The 18,982-nt window shown below is 34.5% G+C and overlaps 1 protein-coding gene across 1 annotated transcript in view; it reads right to left on the reverse strand.

Moving 5' to 3' along the window:
- The window catches only part of LOC150109288 (calmegin-like), a 394,668-nt gene that overhangs the window by 25,067 nt on the left and 350,619 nt on the right, over positions 1–18,982 (reverse strand). The window contains exon 17 of the mRNA XM_090412401.1: positions 17,527–17,661. Within this exon, the coding sequence (XP_090268527.1) occupies positions 17,527–17,661 (135 nt within the window). The remainder of the gene's footprint in view (positions 1–17,526; positions 17,662–18,982) is intronic.

Raw genomic sequence — 18,982 nt, forward strand, 5'->3', positions numbered from 1 at the left:
TGCTAGTTGGTTTCTAATTCAAATATAGAGAAAATTTATATTTATAGACTGCGGCACTCTATATTTGAATTAGTTCAAGAACTGAAGAAAAACCAACTCTCAATTATTTCTCCTTTATATGTTGTTATTAATATACACTGGCCGAGTATATTTAACTTACTTAATTCACCCGCTTTGGCTCGAATATTTTATGAATGGTGCAGTAAAAGAGATTCAGGCAAAATACAACTTTTGATTAACAAAAACAAACATTTAATTTTAGAATCACAAATTTTACACTTAAGATCAAATTGCTAAATAAGTTATTATAAACACTTCAGCCTTTCCGATAATACAGTCATACAAACTCAGACAATGGTAAATCTGTTATCTGTAATACAGTCTTCTCACAGTTCCTTAAGTTCCAAATACAATAAAATTGCAGTAACACCTCTTCATAAGCAAACACTTTCAAATCTACACTTCAGCTAATCTCTGCAATAGTTATTATAAGGAAATTCTAGGATGAAACTCACACATATCTCTGTATAGGAATATTAATGGTCGGAATATTCTTACCGATAATCTTCATTCTTCATCTACTTATATGCAAACACTTTTTATAACTGTAAACATTTTAAACAATAAACGGCACTCATTAAAATAAACTTCTAAGCAATAACTGAATTAATTAATGGTTACAATACAGATAATCAAACGTTCTTGCATGAAGTACTACTGATCACTCATGAATTAAGGTAACACACAATAATTCCTTAACTTGAAGTTTTATATGCACAGTTGTCCATTCCTCCAGCATTCAATTAATCCTTTAGGCACTATAATTCTAAACACAGCTATCGTTAAACTTCAACTTTAGAGCCTCTACTTATTCTCTAGTTACTCCGTACTATGCTTCAAGATTCTGTGTGTCCTTGAAAGGTCGGCCCTGAAATTAAATCTCAACTATAGTATCGCTAGTCTATCAGTTGTCACTCAGCTGTCTTCCGTAGCTATAAATGTTATTCTACAACTTATTAGCTAACTGCTTCTCGACTACTGGACTTTTATTAGCTGCTTGAGTGACTTGCCGACTTGCTATTATCACACTCTCATTCCCTGAATGCTGAATGCTCCGATTCCAACTGAGTGCCAATCCTCTCTCCTTATCTCTTTAATTTCAGCGCTCCTCGCTTATATATCTCCTCTTCCTGCCTAAATTGTTCTCGTGCTCTCTTTAACTCAAATCCTTTTTAGTAAACTTTCAACATTCTCCTCACGCACTGTTCCAAACTCGCACTCGCTCACTTACATACGTCTCCATGACAACAAAACAAAACATAATAAAATTGAGGTATCGCATAATGCTAGACTTCTACAAGTAGGAATAAATAAAGAATATTTACATTTCAATTAATACAGTTAGAATATCAAATACAAATTCTTATAATATTAACATAACAAAAAATAAAATAGTTTAATAATATTTAATACAGAGTCTTATTACTATTAACACATCTTTGATTAAATAATTAAATATTAGATAAAATTAAAGGTAGTTATATGAATATTAAATTATAAACAAGTGATTTACATTAATTAATTACAAGTCTAGCCCTTTGTGATGGAAGATCATGTTGGATTCTGAAGCAAATAATAATTACTCCAATTTCTATATAATCAGAATCCAACACCTGCCTCATCCTGGACCCTACTCCTCCATACACCACTTTCTGGTATCTCTCCATGAGCCATTCTTTTATTCATATCACCAGTTTAGTAACCATCCCCATCTGCTCTAATTTGAGCAACAGTATTCCATGGGGTATCCTGTTAAAAGCCTTAGCAAAATCCAGAAGTATCACTATGTAGCCATTTCCCTTGTCCAACTCAGATGTCATTCTATTATAAAAAGTTAATAAAATGCTAAGGCAGGATCAGGCCCGGCCCAAGGTAATTTTGCGCCCCAAGCACAGAGCCTTGGGTGCCCTTGCCGGTAAAATTGTTGATATTCCAAATATTTTCTAATCAATCTGAAGCCCCCCCCCCCATATTTTGCCACCCCAAGCAATGCTTGGTTCTCTTGTATGGTAGGGCCGGCCCTGGGCAGGATCGTCCTTTAACAAAACCACGTTGGCTCCCTACTATATTCTGATCCACCCATTCTTGAATTCTGTCCTTAACCAACTTTTCCAATACTTTTATCACCACTCCCAAGAAGGTGATTGATCTGTAATTAACTACCACAGTCTTAGAGCCCCTTTATGCAAAAGAACTACTTTGCCTTCCTTCCACTCCCTAGGGACCATACTAAAGTTCAAACTTAAGTTAAATAACCAAGTTTATTTATATTTTATTTAGCGTATGATGTACAGGTCTCAGGATAATACACACAAATTACATAAAACAGCATAAAAACAATTGTAAAAATCAATCATATTGAAAGGGGTACACTAGGTTGAAATGATTAAACATCAAAATTAAGAATCAGGAGTCAGAGCTTAATCCTTAAATCCAGGATCTGCTCCAGGGATTCTGGGGTCAGTTTAAAAAAGTCCTCTTTAGAACCTGAGAATGAGTAGATAGGGGACTCAAGCACAATGTGATTGATAGTCTGGATCCCTCTTCCGCATTCACAGTTTAGAGTATCGGACCAGCTCCATTTATGCAAGCGATGCTTACATCTTCCAAGTCCTGTTCTAATCCGATTTAAAGTGGTCCAGACATGTCTAGGGAGATTGAAGCCCTCTAGATGAGATGTCGGATTTTAAATGAGAATTTGAAGATTGGAGGTACGTTGAAACCAATACTCTCCCCATGATTCACATAGGTCGAAGTTCTGGTCATTTATTTGTATTGCACTCCTCCAGACAGGGTGCCTGGATTTCTGTCTTTGTGAAGTATGGAAGGAAATGTCTTGGTGGATAGGCAAGGAACTGTTTCCAATTATTTTTGTCCATAATTTGCTTAAGGCTTGGGTCCTGCGGAGCAAGGGAGGGGCTATATTACTGAGAGTTGGGAGCAGTAGCCAGGAGTAGATCTTAAAGCTCCAGATATTTCCTCATAGTTTGATTCAGCTGGACATCGACTAAAGAAGCGTGTGCACTGTTCAGCCACACAGGAACACAATACTCTGCTGTAGTATACAGTGTGTTGGCATCAGCACCCCAAGGAGTACTAGCAAGTTTATGCATTATATTATTCCTATCCTTTCTCATCCGTCTAGGACGGGTTGAGTCCCCTCCTAATGAGGGGGTTTACTGGCATATTAATGCAGCCAGTTTGCTACTCCTCTGCTGCATACCTTAAGGGCGATATTCCTGACTGTATCCGTGTGTGTCTTCACGGGGCTGGTTTGCCTGGGGAGAAAAAATTCCTGCTGCCCAAGACCGGTTAACTTGGTTATGGCCGGGGAAAATCCTTAAGCTCCTCACGTCTCTGACGGGAATCGAACTTAGGACACTCCTTCCCCAGGCATATGGTTGCAAAGCACATAGCCACTAGGGTAACCGTGTGGACATTTTATTATGAGTTTTTAATTTTCAAGCAATATTTTCTAGATGATATTTAAATGTCAAACTTCTGTCTAGAGTAACTCCTAGGTATTTTGGATGATTGTTAAATTTCACCTGTTTATTTCTGAAGTAAAATTTTGGGATATAGTTGGCCTGGATATTACTTAAATGAAAGGATGCTACTTCAGTTTTGTTCAGGTTAGGTTGTAATCGCCATCGTCTAAAGTATTTATCAAGTACAGCCAGATCTTCAGTTAAGGTGTTCTCAGCTTTTTGGAATGTTGAATTGCAATGGCAATATCGTCAGCATACATGAATCTCCGTGATGCTGTCTCTGGGATATCACTAATATATCAGTTAAAAGAGCAATGGGACAAGAACTGACCCCTGAGGTAGGCCATTTTTAATCTTAAAGAATTTACTTTTGGATTCATTGAGAGATACTTGTTTCCATCTGTCTGCAAGTATTTGATTAATTAGGTTGGCTAGTTTCTAGGAATTTTAAGATAAGACCCTCTCTCACACTGTGTCATAGACAGCAGAGAGGTCCACGAATACAACCCTTAGAGAGATCATAACTGTTCTCTATAAGGGTTGTCAAGGCCAGTACTTGATTGCAACAACTTCTGTCAGGTTTGAAGCCAAAAATTCTTCCCTCTTATTTTGAATGCTTCTTGCATTAGCACACAAAAATTGCAGATTCTTTTTAGTTATTGTACCAACTTTAGAACTGATATACATTCTACTAATTTCAGTAGTCCCATGCCAATTTTTATCCACTCTATTCTTCAAATTATTCTGTGAAAAAGGATCAACAAATATCCATTCACTGCAAAAGTTTCTCCCTCTTACACTCAACCTTTTCAGTTTTAGTTTCCCTGTCCAATTACTTCAACTTGTTCAGAAAACAGTAACTTCTTCAAACGCTTATTGACCTTCCATGTTCAGATGCAACCCATCTCTTGCATACAGCTGCCCTTTGCCTTCAAACACACTCCAGACATCAACAAATTACAGACCATTTTTTTGCACATTCTTACAATCATATAATTCATTATCATTGCTCGTCTACTTAACTCATAATTATCAAAATGAGGCAGTGCGCACACACACTATCCTCCCTTTGACTTTTCTTCTTCACGATATCTAACAATGTATTTAAATCTTTTGCTATCCGATTAATACTACCACTCAGGTCATTTGTACCCACCATAACTATCATCTTTTCTACATCATGCCCTCTCTATTGTTCTGCCAGACAAGCACTCCTCAGACATACTGCTCTCTCCATACCCTTAATCACTGAATCATCATATATTATACCACTCAATTTCATTCAAACCCAAACAAGCGTCACTCATGGCCTCATTTTCTACACTATTCAGCATGACTCCCTAGTTTCATTGCTTTCCCTCAACACTCTTTTACTTACTCCCTCACTTTCACAATCTCATTTCTTCCAGACCTCTTGTGCTTTCATTCTGTTGACTCCCAATCACTTCCATACTATTCATTACCTCATCATTCACCAAAGATGAGGTAACAAACTCTCCCTTACTTAAACCTGCTCTAGTTACTTCAGCTAAAGTACACTCCATAGTCCTGATTTCTATATTCAACACATTTAACTCAGTCTTAATATTCTGAATCTCCTTACTGAGCACTTCCAATTCCTCTTGCAGGAGATGAAGGCCGCTTTTCATTTTCACGAACTCCTGCCGAAGCTCTTCTGCTACAGTCCTGATGTTTGCTTCCATTCCTAATCGCTCTAGTCTATCTAGACACTTTCACGTACGTTAACATTTTCATTCTTCTCGTTTAGCAAAACAGTCCACAGATCTTTCACATTTTTCAGTGCATACATATAGCAGTTTCCGTAAGGCATCCAGTGCAAAAAATCCAAGGCAGAGCTAGACTTTCGTACAAAAGACCTCTGTGCTGCTGACATATGTTTCTTTATGGACACCATCTTTAGACGCTGGAGTAGTGCAACAAACAAGTAGCGAAAACACAATATAAACAACAAAGTTTCAACAATAACACCACTGAAGGACACTTGAATCCGACTGAAGCACAATTTGAGACAAAAAAAAAGCCTCACAATAATTTGATTTAAAAACACTTTCTAGCATAGCTCAAAACAACCACTCAATGTTATATTTCTGTCTTTTAAGGCACTCTTTTTACTGTAACAATCCATCTTGGTCTTACTCTGGGTCTTTTTCCTGCCAACCTGAGGAAAAAGACCCAGAGGATAGATTAGCAAAACAAGAACACTTGTTTTGCTAATCTATCCTCTCCCATTCTATTAAAGTGACCATACTACCTCAGATTAATTCTACTAACACATTCCTGAACTTAACCAATGGCAAGTTATTTCCTAATATCCTCATTTTTAATGTGATACTTCCATTGATGCCAACTGTTGACTCCACATCTTTCTTAAAATTCTCATATCAGATCTCCAAGTCTTTGATCAAGTGTTTTATTTCTAATCCAGCTCTCAGAGCTAAGTTAAAACTGGTTTGAACACCATCTTGTATCTAGTTAATTTAGTGTTTTAACTAATTTCTTGTTTACTCCTTATAAATTTATTCAGCTGACTTCCTACCATATCAGCTTTACTAATTCTGTTGTCTAATTTCATATTCAAATGTGGCAATCCATCTACATCTTGGTGTTGGAACTCAATCTCCTTAAGTTCATTAAGGAAAAAAGTGCAACAAATGCACATAATCACACAAGAAAAATGATAACTCATACCTATATATTCAACATATGCTTACTTCTATAGCATATTCCATTACTACTTAAACAAGTACCAAAATTTTCAAGTATTCTTCATAAAAAGTCAGCTATCCAGTACAGAAATAGGAAATAACATATATGGAATGTTCCAGCGTTTTACTTTCACAACTATCAATTCCACACAAAGAATAGCCCTTCATTTAACCTTCACTCAAGTGAAGATATAGAAACCTCTCTCTTTCAATAGAAAGATGAATAAGAAATCCAAGAAATACAGCCATACATTTCTTAAAGAGAATTATTTCTAACTTTCTTTTATTCTTCTATCTGCCCCCATCTTTTAATGTTTCCTCTCCACATATCGCAAAATCTCTCTACATGTATAAATTTCTCTCTCCTGTGCATCAGCTATTTGTTTTTCATAACTCAACACACTCTGTATTCTCTCTCACATGCGACTGCATGAATGACATCACAACAGCTGGATATCAGACATCAAAGCGAAGTTTCCAGTAATGGCTGGGTTTGCTGGGTAACTGGATAACATTTGTCGACAGCAATGAATCTTCTTTTCCACTTCATTTCATTGTACCAGTAAAAAACTGTCCACTGGTATTTCAAATCCAATGGCACAGAAATCTTGCTGATTCTTCATGCTATTGAATGATATGCTGTTTCTACCACTGACTTAAACTATGACAAACTATTACTAAACTTAAACATTGACTTAAACTAAGCTGTTGTGTTCCTTTTTAGTGTTACACGGTGATCAGCATTCATTTTAGAAATTATGGACTTTACAACCGTGTTATAAATAACTCTTTTAATATCCCAACGTTTCGATCTTCATATTAAGATCATCATCTGGAGCATATACAAATATACAGGACAAGCTAAGTTACATTACATAAAGTAAGCTAGAGAAACAATGAATTAATCACAAGTTATTCTACTGGCATGATCTCTAGTGAAAAAAAAAAAAAATTAAATGGCAAAACACTTTGTACCTGCAAAAAGAAGGCACAGCCATGGGCTCGCCATTATTCCCCCCCCCCCCCCCCATTGCTAACTTTTATATGGAACATTTTGAGCAAACTGCTTTAGGACCCTCTCCTTTTAAAATACGTTAACGATGTTTTCGCTATCTGGTTCCATGGCTGCGCTGCCAGATACTAGACACATTCCTTAGCCACCTAAACAAACAACACAAACAGTTCACAATTGAGATTGAAAAACATTTAGAGTATTAATAACGGTGTCATTAATACTCTAAAAAACAGGGCTCTGAAGATTTGCTCCAGTGAACAGGCACTGAAAGACGAATTTAAAGTTATCAGCAATACTTTTCAAAAAAAATGGTACATCCAAAATACTATTAACAAAATTCTCTACAAAACCTCAATAAAAAACAAAGACAAACCAGACAACAATAAAACTATAACCATTCCTTACATTAAAGAGACATTAGATAAAATAAACAGAATACTATAAAAATACAACATCAAAGTTACCTTTAAACCTCCTGCAAAATTAAAAAGATTACTCAACTCATCCAAAGACCCACTCCCTCCAATGCCCACCCTGGAGTATACCATATTTATTGCACTTGTAACATACCATATATAGGAGAAACAGGATGCACAATTCCTATCAGACAAAAAGAACATAAACGACACATCAAATATAATAATTATGGTGAAGCTGGCCTTTTGGATCATGCTCTGAACACCTTACATAGAATTGACTGGAAAAGCACTAGTTGTCCACATTACACCAAAGCATGGTATGAATGCAAATTTAAGGAAGCCTGTGAGATTATTACCAACCACCCCAATCTGAACAATAACGATGGTCTAAAAATCCCAAACATATAGAAGGCATATATTCGACCCACGAAACCTTCCTCTCTAAGAGCAACTATAAACAGGACTATAGAAAATCCAGGATCCTAAATCAAAAATAACAATTGTAATGCTAAAAACAGGAATCACTGTTACTGAAAGAAAATTATCTGTAAGAAAGAATGTTTATTCATGTTATCAGAAATGGAATTTAGCTTGATGTAGTTTATAAATAATTTTTTTTTCCACTAGAGGTCATGCCAGTAGAATAACTTGTGATTAATTCATTGTTTCTCTAGCTTACTGTATGTAATGTAACTTAGCTTGTCCTGTATATTTGTAAATGCTCCAGATGATGATCTTAATATGAAGATCAAAAAAACGTCAGGATATTAAAAGAATTATTTATACCACGGTTGTCAAGTCCATGATTTCTAAAATGTAAGCTGTTGTGTGGTTAGTCAACCACCAATAATAAAACAAGCATTTTTATACATCTTTTATTTCATTTTTAATTACCTAAACTAACAATGATGTTTTTTGTAAACAAAATCATGTTAAGATATTTAACACGTTCGCTGCCACGCTACTTCGACATAGTCTGTTCCCGTATGCCAAGCAATTTCACTTCTTCACGGTCAGTACAGTAATCTCGTTGGCGGCGGTAAGCATCATGCGAGTATACTCGTAGCTGGCTTGTGTAGCTGGTTTACCAACTATGAGTATACTCGTAGTTGGCAGCGAACGTGTTAACAAATCTATGCCAAACTGCATATGTGTTGCAATTTGGACTAAAGGAGGTCCAATGGTATTAAATGAAAGTTTCTTAATCAGTGGCGGTACATGTAGGATACTAAAGCAACTTGCTGTGAAGTCACCTGCTCACATCATACAAGTAGTTAGTAATAAAAAGTACATATATTTACTTACACTAAAACATGGATGCTCATTTCACAAAATGATCCATCAAATAAACACACAAATTCACACAGATAACAAGGCTGCTATTTTAATTAAAACTAACACTTTAAATACAAAGAAGGAATTCCACTACTCCTCAAATGGCAACATCCCATTGTGCTATCATTCATTCTCGCAAATCATTAAAGTTCCATCTTCCAGAAATCCATCAAAGGGATTTCTGGAAGATGATAATACCATAAAGAGGGAATGGTATTTATTATCAATCACAAGAACAAAATTGGTTAACAAAATAAAGGTATATATAACAAACAAAAGATATATGTCTGATATTGACTTAACTGATAAATCTGATATTTTCTTGGTACAAATGGATTTCTACTTAATGTCACAGACCAATATAAACAAAGATAAAAAGTAATGTCCTAAGTCTTCAGCCATCAGGAATGACCTAATAATCCAAGGCCTCAACAGGATTAAGGCCATAAATGCCTTTTGATGTGTTCTAAGAACAAGTGCAAAAATCTGTTTTTCCTATAGATTCCAATATTCATAATGTGCATAATCCCCTCATACACCAAATGAAAACAAAATAGCTCCTTATAATGTGAATTTATCACTCAGAAAGAATTTTAGCATTTATTTGAACTTTGTTACCTATTACATTCAAGAATTTAATACCTTGCTTGCCGCAGTGGATAGCATCAGCATTTTTAGCCTAGAAGTCAGACATAAAAGCTATGGAAGTAAACTTAAACTGCAAGTATGACATCCACTGCAGTATAAATGTTTATGACCATTTTTAGATGACAGATTTTAATTGTCTGGTATAAGACCACCATCCCTCTTCTTCCTTACCTCCCTCTAAACATCACCTAGTGATGTGACAGATGGGTAAGTGAATAGCGTGTTTCAATAAGGAAATATCGTGAGCAGGCATATTTAAATAAATTATAATAGCAAAATAAACTCACATAAAATATTTTTTTTTAGTATAATTTTTGCTTAAGTATCAAAAGGCATCTTTAGTACAAAACTAATCAAACAATAACTAACAATTCCAAAAGGCACCACCTAAGTAGCTAATACAAGAGCAAAACTAAATATATAATTAAAAAAAGATAACTAAAAAAGGTCGTTAAATTTCCTAACTTATTAAAAATAAAAAATAATTAAATTAATACACACAACACACACAATTAAAAAATAAATAAAGTTAGAAGAGATTAGCTGATTTAAAAAGTACTATCTTCCACAAAGGGGATAGACATAGACCATCTGATCTGTTTAAGTTAGGAGAGTGAAATAAAGTCTCACATGTTTCTTTATAAAGCCGTTCCACGAGGAACTAACTTTTGTGAAGGACTTGTCTTGTTCCAATGAACTCTTATGTCTAGTGTCAATAGCATGCTGCGCAAGTCCAGACTGTTCAGGTTCAAGGTATTGAATATAAGACTTGTGTCCTTCTAGCCGACAAAATAAGATAACTCCAGAAGAGCAAGGAATCTGGTGGACACCTGGATAATTGAGATGTGGAAGACTATCCTTTGAAGAAATGAGAAAGGCGGAGATTTTTCTGATGGGTTGAAAGGAAACAAAAATATTTAGTGGCTTTAAAACTTTCACTATTTGTTCACTAATGCCTTGCACATAAGGGATAGGAATAAGAGTTATTGCTTCTTTTGAAGAGGTAGAGATACCAAAACTGCTCATTGCTCTTTTGATGAAAGAATTCCTATAACCATTAGATAAAAAAGTGGAAATAATATGTTGTAATTCTTTCTGTAATAGTTCATATGAAGAACATAAGTAGTGGTCCTGATGAACCAGTGTTTTAATAGTTCCAGCATTTTGATTGTGATGGTGATGAGATTCAGCATGGATATAATGGTATGTATGAGTTTTCTTCCTAAAAGCTGAGAAATATAACTTACTATCTGGTTGATAAAGAATTAAAATTTCTAAAAAGGCTAACTGCTTATTTACTTCTTCTAGGATGAACTGGATCCTCGGATGAAGTGCACATAATTTAGAGAGAAACTATTTTAATTAATAAGAGCAATTCCAGATGGCAAAAATGTCATCTACATATATGAACCAGTGAGTAGGTCTAGGTGAAATACTGCCGAAAATACATTGTTCAAAGTGATCCATAAAGAAGTTGACAATAACAGGAGAAATAGGATTGCCCATTGCTGTTCCTTCAATTTGTTGATATAACTTATTTTTAAAGGAAAATAACCAGAATGTATTACAAAATCAAATATTTTAACAATGTCTGAGGGAAATTCTTGCTGTAGTAATTCAATGCTGTCAGATAAAGGAACATTAGTAAATAATGAAACAACATCTAAACTAATCATAATATCCGAAGCATTCAAAAGGGTCACAGGGTAGCACTTGACAGGATAAAAGGCAAAAGACTGTGCTAAGTGAATTGTGTTTGAAGGAAGCTCTTTTTGTTTGCAACCTTCCTCAAAGTTGCAAACTTGGATGTCTTGTAATGTCTGAAAGCCATCATCTAGATGACTCTACATGGAGGAGATTTATTGGAAAGCTTGAAGAAGGTCTCAGAATTACCAACATTGCCAGAAGAGTTTGGAATATCACATAGCATTGTATCCAGCATTTAAAATTGGTTTTAAATGCTGTGGGCAGCATTTAAAACCAATGGCATGTCTTCTGGATGTTTTCTAAGAGGTCACCCTCACTCTACCATGGAGCATGAAGACAGATTTCTGGTTATAACAGCAAAATGTAATTGACACGCCACAACAGGTCAGCTTGCAAGCTGGCTCCATTCAAGCACAGGTACATGGAATGTCTCGACAAACTGTGGCAATAAGTCTGTGACAAGTAGGTCTATACATTCATTGGACAACATTTTCAGCGATGTATCCATAAAAATTGGACAAGACAATGGGCTAATGTATTCCTTACAGGTGAGAATCATTTTAATCTTTCCTCCAATTCTAAACAACACTTAATCTGGTGTGAAAGTGGTACTGCTTACCATTGCAAGAATGTTTTTGAAAGGGGCATTATTGCTTAATGGATGCACCAAGTTACAAGTGCTGGAAAAAGGTACCATGACTGGTGAACGAAGTTCTTCAATGTCATGTTCGATTGTTTCGTAGTGCTATAGGCAAAGAATTCATTTTTATGAATGACAATGCCACACCACATCACGAGAAGTGGTGATACTTCTGGAGAACCGTGGATATTAACTGAACTGAGTGGCCAGCACGTATCCAGATCTCAACCCATAGAACACATTTTGGACGCAATAGTGAGATGCGCTACTGCTTGAAATTCGACTCCAGAAAACAAACAAGGCCTTATCCTTGCTCTGAAGGAGGAGGAGGAGGAGTGGACCAGTTTGCATCAATAACTCCTGAATGTTGTGAGAGCTACATCACAGTTCAGCAGTGGACATATTCAATACTGAAATGTCTCTCCACAGTTTTCTGTAAGTACTGTACTTACAGTACTTAACTATGTCCTTAGGAAATTTGAAACTTTTGCCAAAAATGTATTGCAATTTAATTTGTACAAAATTTATAATACATTTTTTGCGTACTATAATTTATTAGTATGCTTGACAATAAATTTATGTCTGCATCTGGCTATAGTCAATTTTTTTTTTTTCATATACAAGAGTAAAAATGTTATCCTTAGTTTTGGGGCACAGTATATGAAGTGCTGAAATGCAGACTGGACATCATAGAAACAAAAGACGTGATTTCTATGTTTATTGAATGCACACTCACTGCAAAGATTTCAAAAATATACATGGTCTCATTTCCAAGTTCAATTTCATCTCCAATCTGAAAAACCTTACCTGCTTTTTCTAACAGTAACTCTAAGTAGTAATCTCTCTCAGCTTTCCCAATTACATACATTAACTCCTTTTGTCTAGAACACATGGCATTTGTGTATATGTTTGCTCTGATGTTCTATGCAGGAATTATCCAACACCATTTTTTTGTTTCATCATCTTTAGCTAAAAATGTCTTTTACATTCTACCAAATTCATTTGCTGAATATTACTCTCTTAATGCCATCAACCATTTTGAACTTTTGGTAACAGTGAGGATCATCTTTCTTGCATATTTCAACGTTCACAACACCAACTGCACAGATCAAGTGTATACAGATCCTGAGATATTTACTATCAGCAATTATTCTTCTTTTCAGCCATTTTCTGTCCACTGCTGGACAGAAGGCCTCCACCAGTTCTTTCCACCTTTCTCTGTTCTTGGCAATGGTTGACCAATTTTCCCCAACAAAATTTGACAATTCATCATTCCACATTCTTTTAGGACGTCCTTGGCCTTGTTTCTCTTTTTTTGGAATCCAGTTTGTTAGTATGGTCCATCACTCATCTTCTCTTCTGGATAGATGTCCAGCCCATTTCCATTTTAATAGCTTATGGTAAAGAATGATGTCAGTGATGCAAGTCTGGCTTCCTATCCAGGTGTTTTGCTTCTTATCTTTTAATGTGATGCCTAACATCAACCTATCCATTTTTCTTTGATTTGTTGTTGCTAGTTTATTTGCCAGTGATTTTGTTAGAGACCAAGTTTCACAACCATATGTGATGGCTGGAAGTATACACTAATTAAGTGTTTTTCCTTTTTAAATGAGTGGGACTTATTTTGAAAAATGCTTTTCAATTTTCTGAATGCACTTCAGGCAAGTTGAACTCTCCTATTTATTTCCTTTTGGAGTTCAATTTAGATTAACGAGATGACATAAGTATGTATATGAAGAGACTCTTTCCAAGAAATTGTTTTCTATTATTGTTTTTTGATGTTACAAGATTAAACATGATTTTAGTTTTTTCTCTGTTTATTTTTAGACAGACTTTTCTGATTTCATGATATAGGTCTAAAATTAAAAAAAAAAAAAAAAAAAATATGAAAATACTAAGAAAACTAAGTATAGTTTCTGGGAAAATTCCCATGTTATTCCTCTTAAACACTATTATTATAATTACGGCTATTATAGCCTGTTTTTGTTTAGGAGTGTCCCTTATTTAAATACATTGGCTATCGTTACTCAAAAAAGGGATATATATATATATATATATATATATATATTTTTTTAGGGCATTATGGGTGAGTATAGAAGGCAATTATGGCAGAATAAAGGAGTAGAAAAATTATGTACATACCTTGTTTTGAGTCTACAATGCCTTCCAATTCCATGATCCCGCTGAAAGTTGTTTATAAACAGGGGAAGAGAACATGGGGGGGGGGGGGGGGTTGACCCGGGGAAATAAGTTTGGAAACCCGGGTTAGTATTAATAATATATATATATATTATTTTGTTTAGGGGCGCATTTTTGGGGAAACGAAGAGGAAGGATATATTTATGTGGAAACTGGGGCAGGGTTAACGGGGTGTGGAACCATTTCGGTCGTGTGACCGTCCTCGGAACTTTGTCGGAAATGAGTGTAGGGCTATGTCAGGGCAAAGTTGCAACTGCCAAATAAGGGCATTAGTTGTTGCTACATGGCCGGAGCCGTGGCTTAATTTGAAGGTTCTGGATCATCCAACATTCGGAAATTAGGTAGGGGCAGTGGACGTTGACAGAATTTTCATCGCATTTAATGGCAATATTTTCGGATATTCTGAGCATTGTTTTGTTGTCTTGTTTGTCTATGATTATGGCCTTGTCGATTTGGGGGATATGTTTCTGTTCAAGGGCATGAGCTGCAATTTCTATCTTCCTTGTACTCTGTGTTTAATTTTCTTTTTGATGTTGCGATGTTTTTTTGTGTTCAGATATTCCGGAATTACAATATTCCCATTCCGGAATATCTGAACACAAATTCTTCCATTGGCTGCTGAGATTATTACTTCTTAGGTTTTTGCTTATTTTATATATGTCTTCTTCTTCAAATATGTTTATTGTCTAGTTCTTGATTGAATTTTTCTTCGTAATCCTTCTTATTTTCAATAGGTTTTTTTAAGTCAAAACTTCTTGATTTTTTGTGTTTAGCAATTTTATTCTTTCCGATTTGGGATTTATTTTAATTTTGGCTCTCACTAGTCAGTGGTCACTTCCTGTTTTTACTTGATTTAGAACTGAGGTATCTTGAACTATTTCTTTATTATTCATTTTTTTATTTCTCCATTTGGACTTCTCCATGTCCATTTTCTTTTGAGAGCTTTCTTAAAAAATGTATTCATAATGTAAAGCTTGTTACTGATAGAGAATTCTGTAAGAGCCATTCCTGAGTTGCTGCTTGTACCATATACGTACGGTCCTATTGTGTCTATTTGTTGAATGGGATGACCTACTTTGGCATTAAAATCGCCCATTACTATGGTAAAGTTTTGACTACTATTTCTTTTTTTTTTTTGTCTAGAGTGCAGTGAGTCATAAAATACTTCTCTCTCTTCATCAGTGTGGGATGAGGTGGGAGCATATATTTAGAAAACAAAGCATTCCTAGAGAATACTTTATTTCCACCATTCATCCTCGACAGTTCCTCTAGGTCTGTTAAGTGGATGACGTATCTGCCATTTGGTCTTATTCTGAAAACGAGGAAACCACCTTCAAAATCAGTTTACATCCACACATTCAGTTCACTATGGAAATAATTCTGGAGTTTACCCCTCGTAGATATCTTACTTATCTGTACAGCCTCTAGTACCTTGTCAACCAGAGTGTACCAGAAACCTACTTTCACTGGCAGACATATACACTAAATTTCTGCAAATCATGTAGAGAATCTGAAGTTAGGATTTGCCAGAAAATTCTCCTAGAAGATTTGGAGTTGTCAAATCTTGAATAGAGTATGTGATATTTGCTCTTCTCCTTCAAGTTTCTCACAATCAAAGCATTAATGCAATCGAATGGCTACAACCATCATTGCATTCAACTGATAATACATTTAAAATTCTATAACCAAAGGATAGTGCAATAGAATGCAAGGTTACAATTTTCACAAAATTTGTGCATTTCTGTCTGCTGACAGAATCTTAATGCCTCAATTGATATCCACACATTTCTAATCAACAATATTTCTAATCTCTTACTAACTACAAAAGACAATCTTTTGCCTTTATAGTCAGCATTTACCAAATTACTTGTGAATGTTATGTAATATAACATACTTTGGACATACATACCATTCTGTGGTAAAAGGAATTAGTGAACATTAGTACAATTAATGCCTTAAACCTCTAAGATTAGGTCATGCACAACAAAGAAATGTTACTATTCCACTTGGACAATGCTCACTTTCTCCATAGAAGCTTTTAAAAATGAATATCTTTTTGAAGAAGGTTCAGAGATTCTGTTATACTGTCTGAATTTAAAAAATGAAATGACTCCTCTATTGTGAAAATATGGGAGAATCCCATCCATGTAAATATTAGAAAAGATTATCTGTTTGATATGGTCTTCTAGTGTGACACTTGCTGCCATAGGTTAAGTGACTGTTGTATTTACTTTGTACTCTTGTAGTCCTGAACTGCTTTTGTTCCATATTGATGGAGTATTGTTATTTGTTTAAATACAAAATATTTGTCTACTAATTTTCAATGAAACACTTTGTCTAGCATGTTTCACTCTGTTACATAAACTCTCCAAGTTTTAAAATGCATACAAAACAGAATGGAGATTTTCAGGCATTATATTATTTTTTTAACTTTGTAAAATAAAAAAAATAAATAAAATTGCAATATATTAAACTTTTAAAAGATTAAATATATTCAGGGCTTGAAAAATATGCTCATTTCTCATCTGTGATAAGTGCAAATTTTTAGTTAAAAAAAATAAAATAAAATAAATAAATAAAATAAAAATCAGAAGAGAAGTTTCAGTTTAATCATTTTACTTATGTAATGTAATGCTGATTCTGCTTCATTTTTTATGTTAAATAGATTTTGTATGTTAACCTTATTTATCACATCTACTGGGGAATGCTGGTCATTACAAATGATATTTTATCTAATATCATTGATATTCTCATAATGGAATATAACCAATAAGAAGATAGGATATACATGTAATTTTTTCTATAGTGTGCGCCACATGTATACCACGTTAATTGCAACTTAGCTTATTCATTACCCAGATATTGAATAAGGAGAATTTGACCATTAATGATGGATATTAAAACTTGGCAAGTGGAGAAACAAGTATTTATTTTCCCAAATTTTTCATCATGCTCATTATAAATGTTTTTCAATTGTTTGCTGAGTTGCTGCAAAATTAATTATAGCATTAACCAGGAATAAACATGACTAATATAATAGGTGACCATGGTAGAGAACTCCCACATTAACATCAGACAAGCAAGATATTTGCTTAACTAGTAAAAAGGTACAAAGTTTTTTAAGCCCAGAATATATTAGAAAACAAAAAATCCATTAAGGCATTTCTAAGACTTATTAAGCTACCTACAGGAAAAAATTAAAAACTGCTTACAAAATAAAATTGATTAACAGGATAACAGCAACATTTAAGTAAACAAAGTGTTTGCAAATAAAAATAAGAATATTTACCTTTAAAGAAGCATTAGGAGTGGTGCAACAGAAAGTAATGAAGAGGATAAGAGGTATGCCTATGACTATTAAATATACAGCCCAAAGCCAGGGGTGTTTATTTGTATACTTGACCAATTGTAACAGAACACCATCCTAAATTGGGAAAGGAAGGACAAAGGGAAAGGATATGAACTACTGCAACCAAACAAACTTAATATTTTGCACACAAATCATACATTCAGATGAAAATAGTTTTAGTACTACATACAAAAGATCACTCATAAGAAAGCTATGAACAACTACTACTTACCATTTATATTCATATATGAGTTAGCAGAACCCTTTTTTAAGCTGATTCCAAATCCTCCATTAATATGGAAATATAAAAATATTTCATGCTAATCCTTACCTGAAGAACAAGATACTTTGCTACCCTCACCTAAATACTGAGACAAGAATTTTCCTACATATGTGGTGGGGAAAAAATTCAAAAGAAATCTCAAATATATACTTTCAGTATTATATATACATTTACAAGAAATCCAAAAACGAATGTTCTCATTATTCCACTGCAAATGTCTTAACAATACACAAACCAGTGATTCTGTCTTTGAGAAAAATTACCAAAATAGAAAAATGTTAATATCAACTGTTATTATCAAAAATATACAGCATAAAACAAATTTAAATTGAAAATTTTGGGATATGACTCCATACTATCCATCCTTTCCTTTTATCTTATTTTTAAGATGAACATTTTAAGAAAGGTAATCCTTTACTTTCGGTTTTGGAAATTATGTTATACCTCAATGCTGTCAAGGAACTCACTGTGGAAGAGCACTATGCCAAAATGGAACCATCTACACTATGTATCTACTGTTATCTACTGCCTACTTATAATGTTTTTGTCTTAACTGTGGTGTATATTCTTTGACCAATTTACAGAATGAAAATCTATAGGTCCTGAGTGAAAAACCTTGCTACTTCCAAATGAGATCAGCTAACTCACTTTCAACTAAATAAAGTCAATATGTAATGATTTCTCTCATCATGACAAGAAACAAAACTCAAATCTCTTCCAGACAACAAGTGCACTGTTCCTCAGCTCTATACCATGAAAGCATAATCCTACAAAATCCTAGAGGATTTTCAAAACTGTCAAAGGTGATTTGCTTGATTTTTCTTTTACTGCTATTCACGAAACAGGAAATAAAATACTCTACAAATGCATATACACAGGAGATTCACTCTAAATGATTTAATTAAAAAGATAACCAATGAGAAACATTTTTAATTAAATGAAACACTGAATGAACTTTAAGGAAGATGAGAGGAAAAGCAAGCAACCACTGACTCAATAACAGTACCCAGTAACATGGGTACTGTTATTGTCTGAGATAGCATCAATGGCAATATCATATTAAAAATATGATATTGCCATTGATGCTATCTGTTGACACCTATAATCTTTCTC

The sequence above is a fragment of the Typopeltis vanoorti genome, chromosome 2, assembly GCF_054136105.1.
Source record: "Typopeltis vanoorti isolate ZY-2024b chromosome 2, IOZ_Tvanoo_1.0, whole genome shotgun sequence".
Lineage (NCBI taxonomy): Eukaryota > Metazoa > Arthropoda > Arachnida > Uropygi > Thelyphonidae > Typopeltis > Typopeltis vanoorti.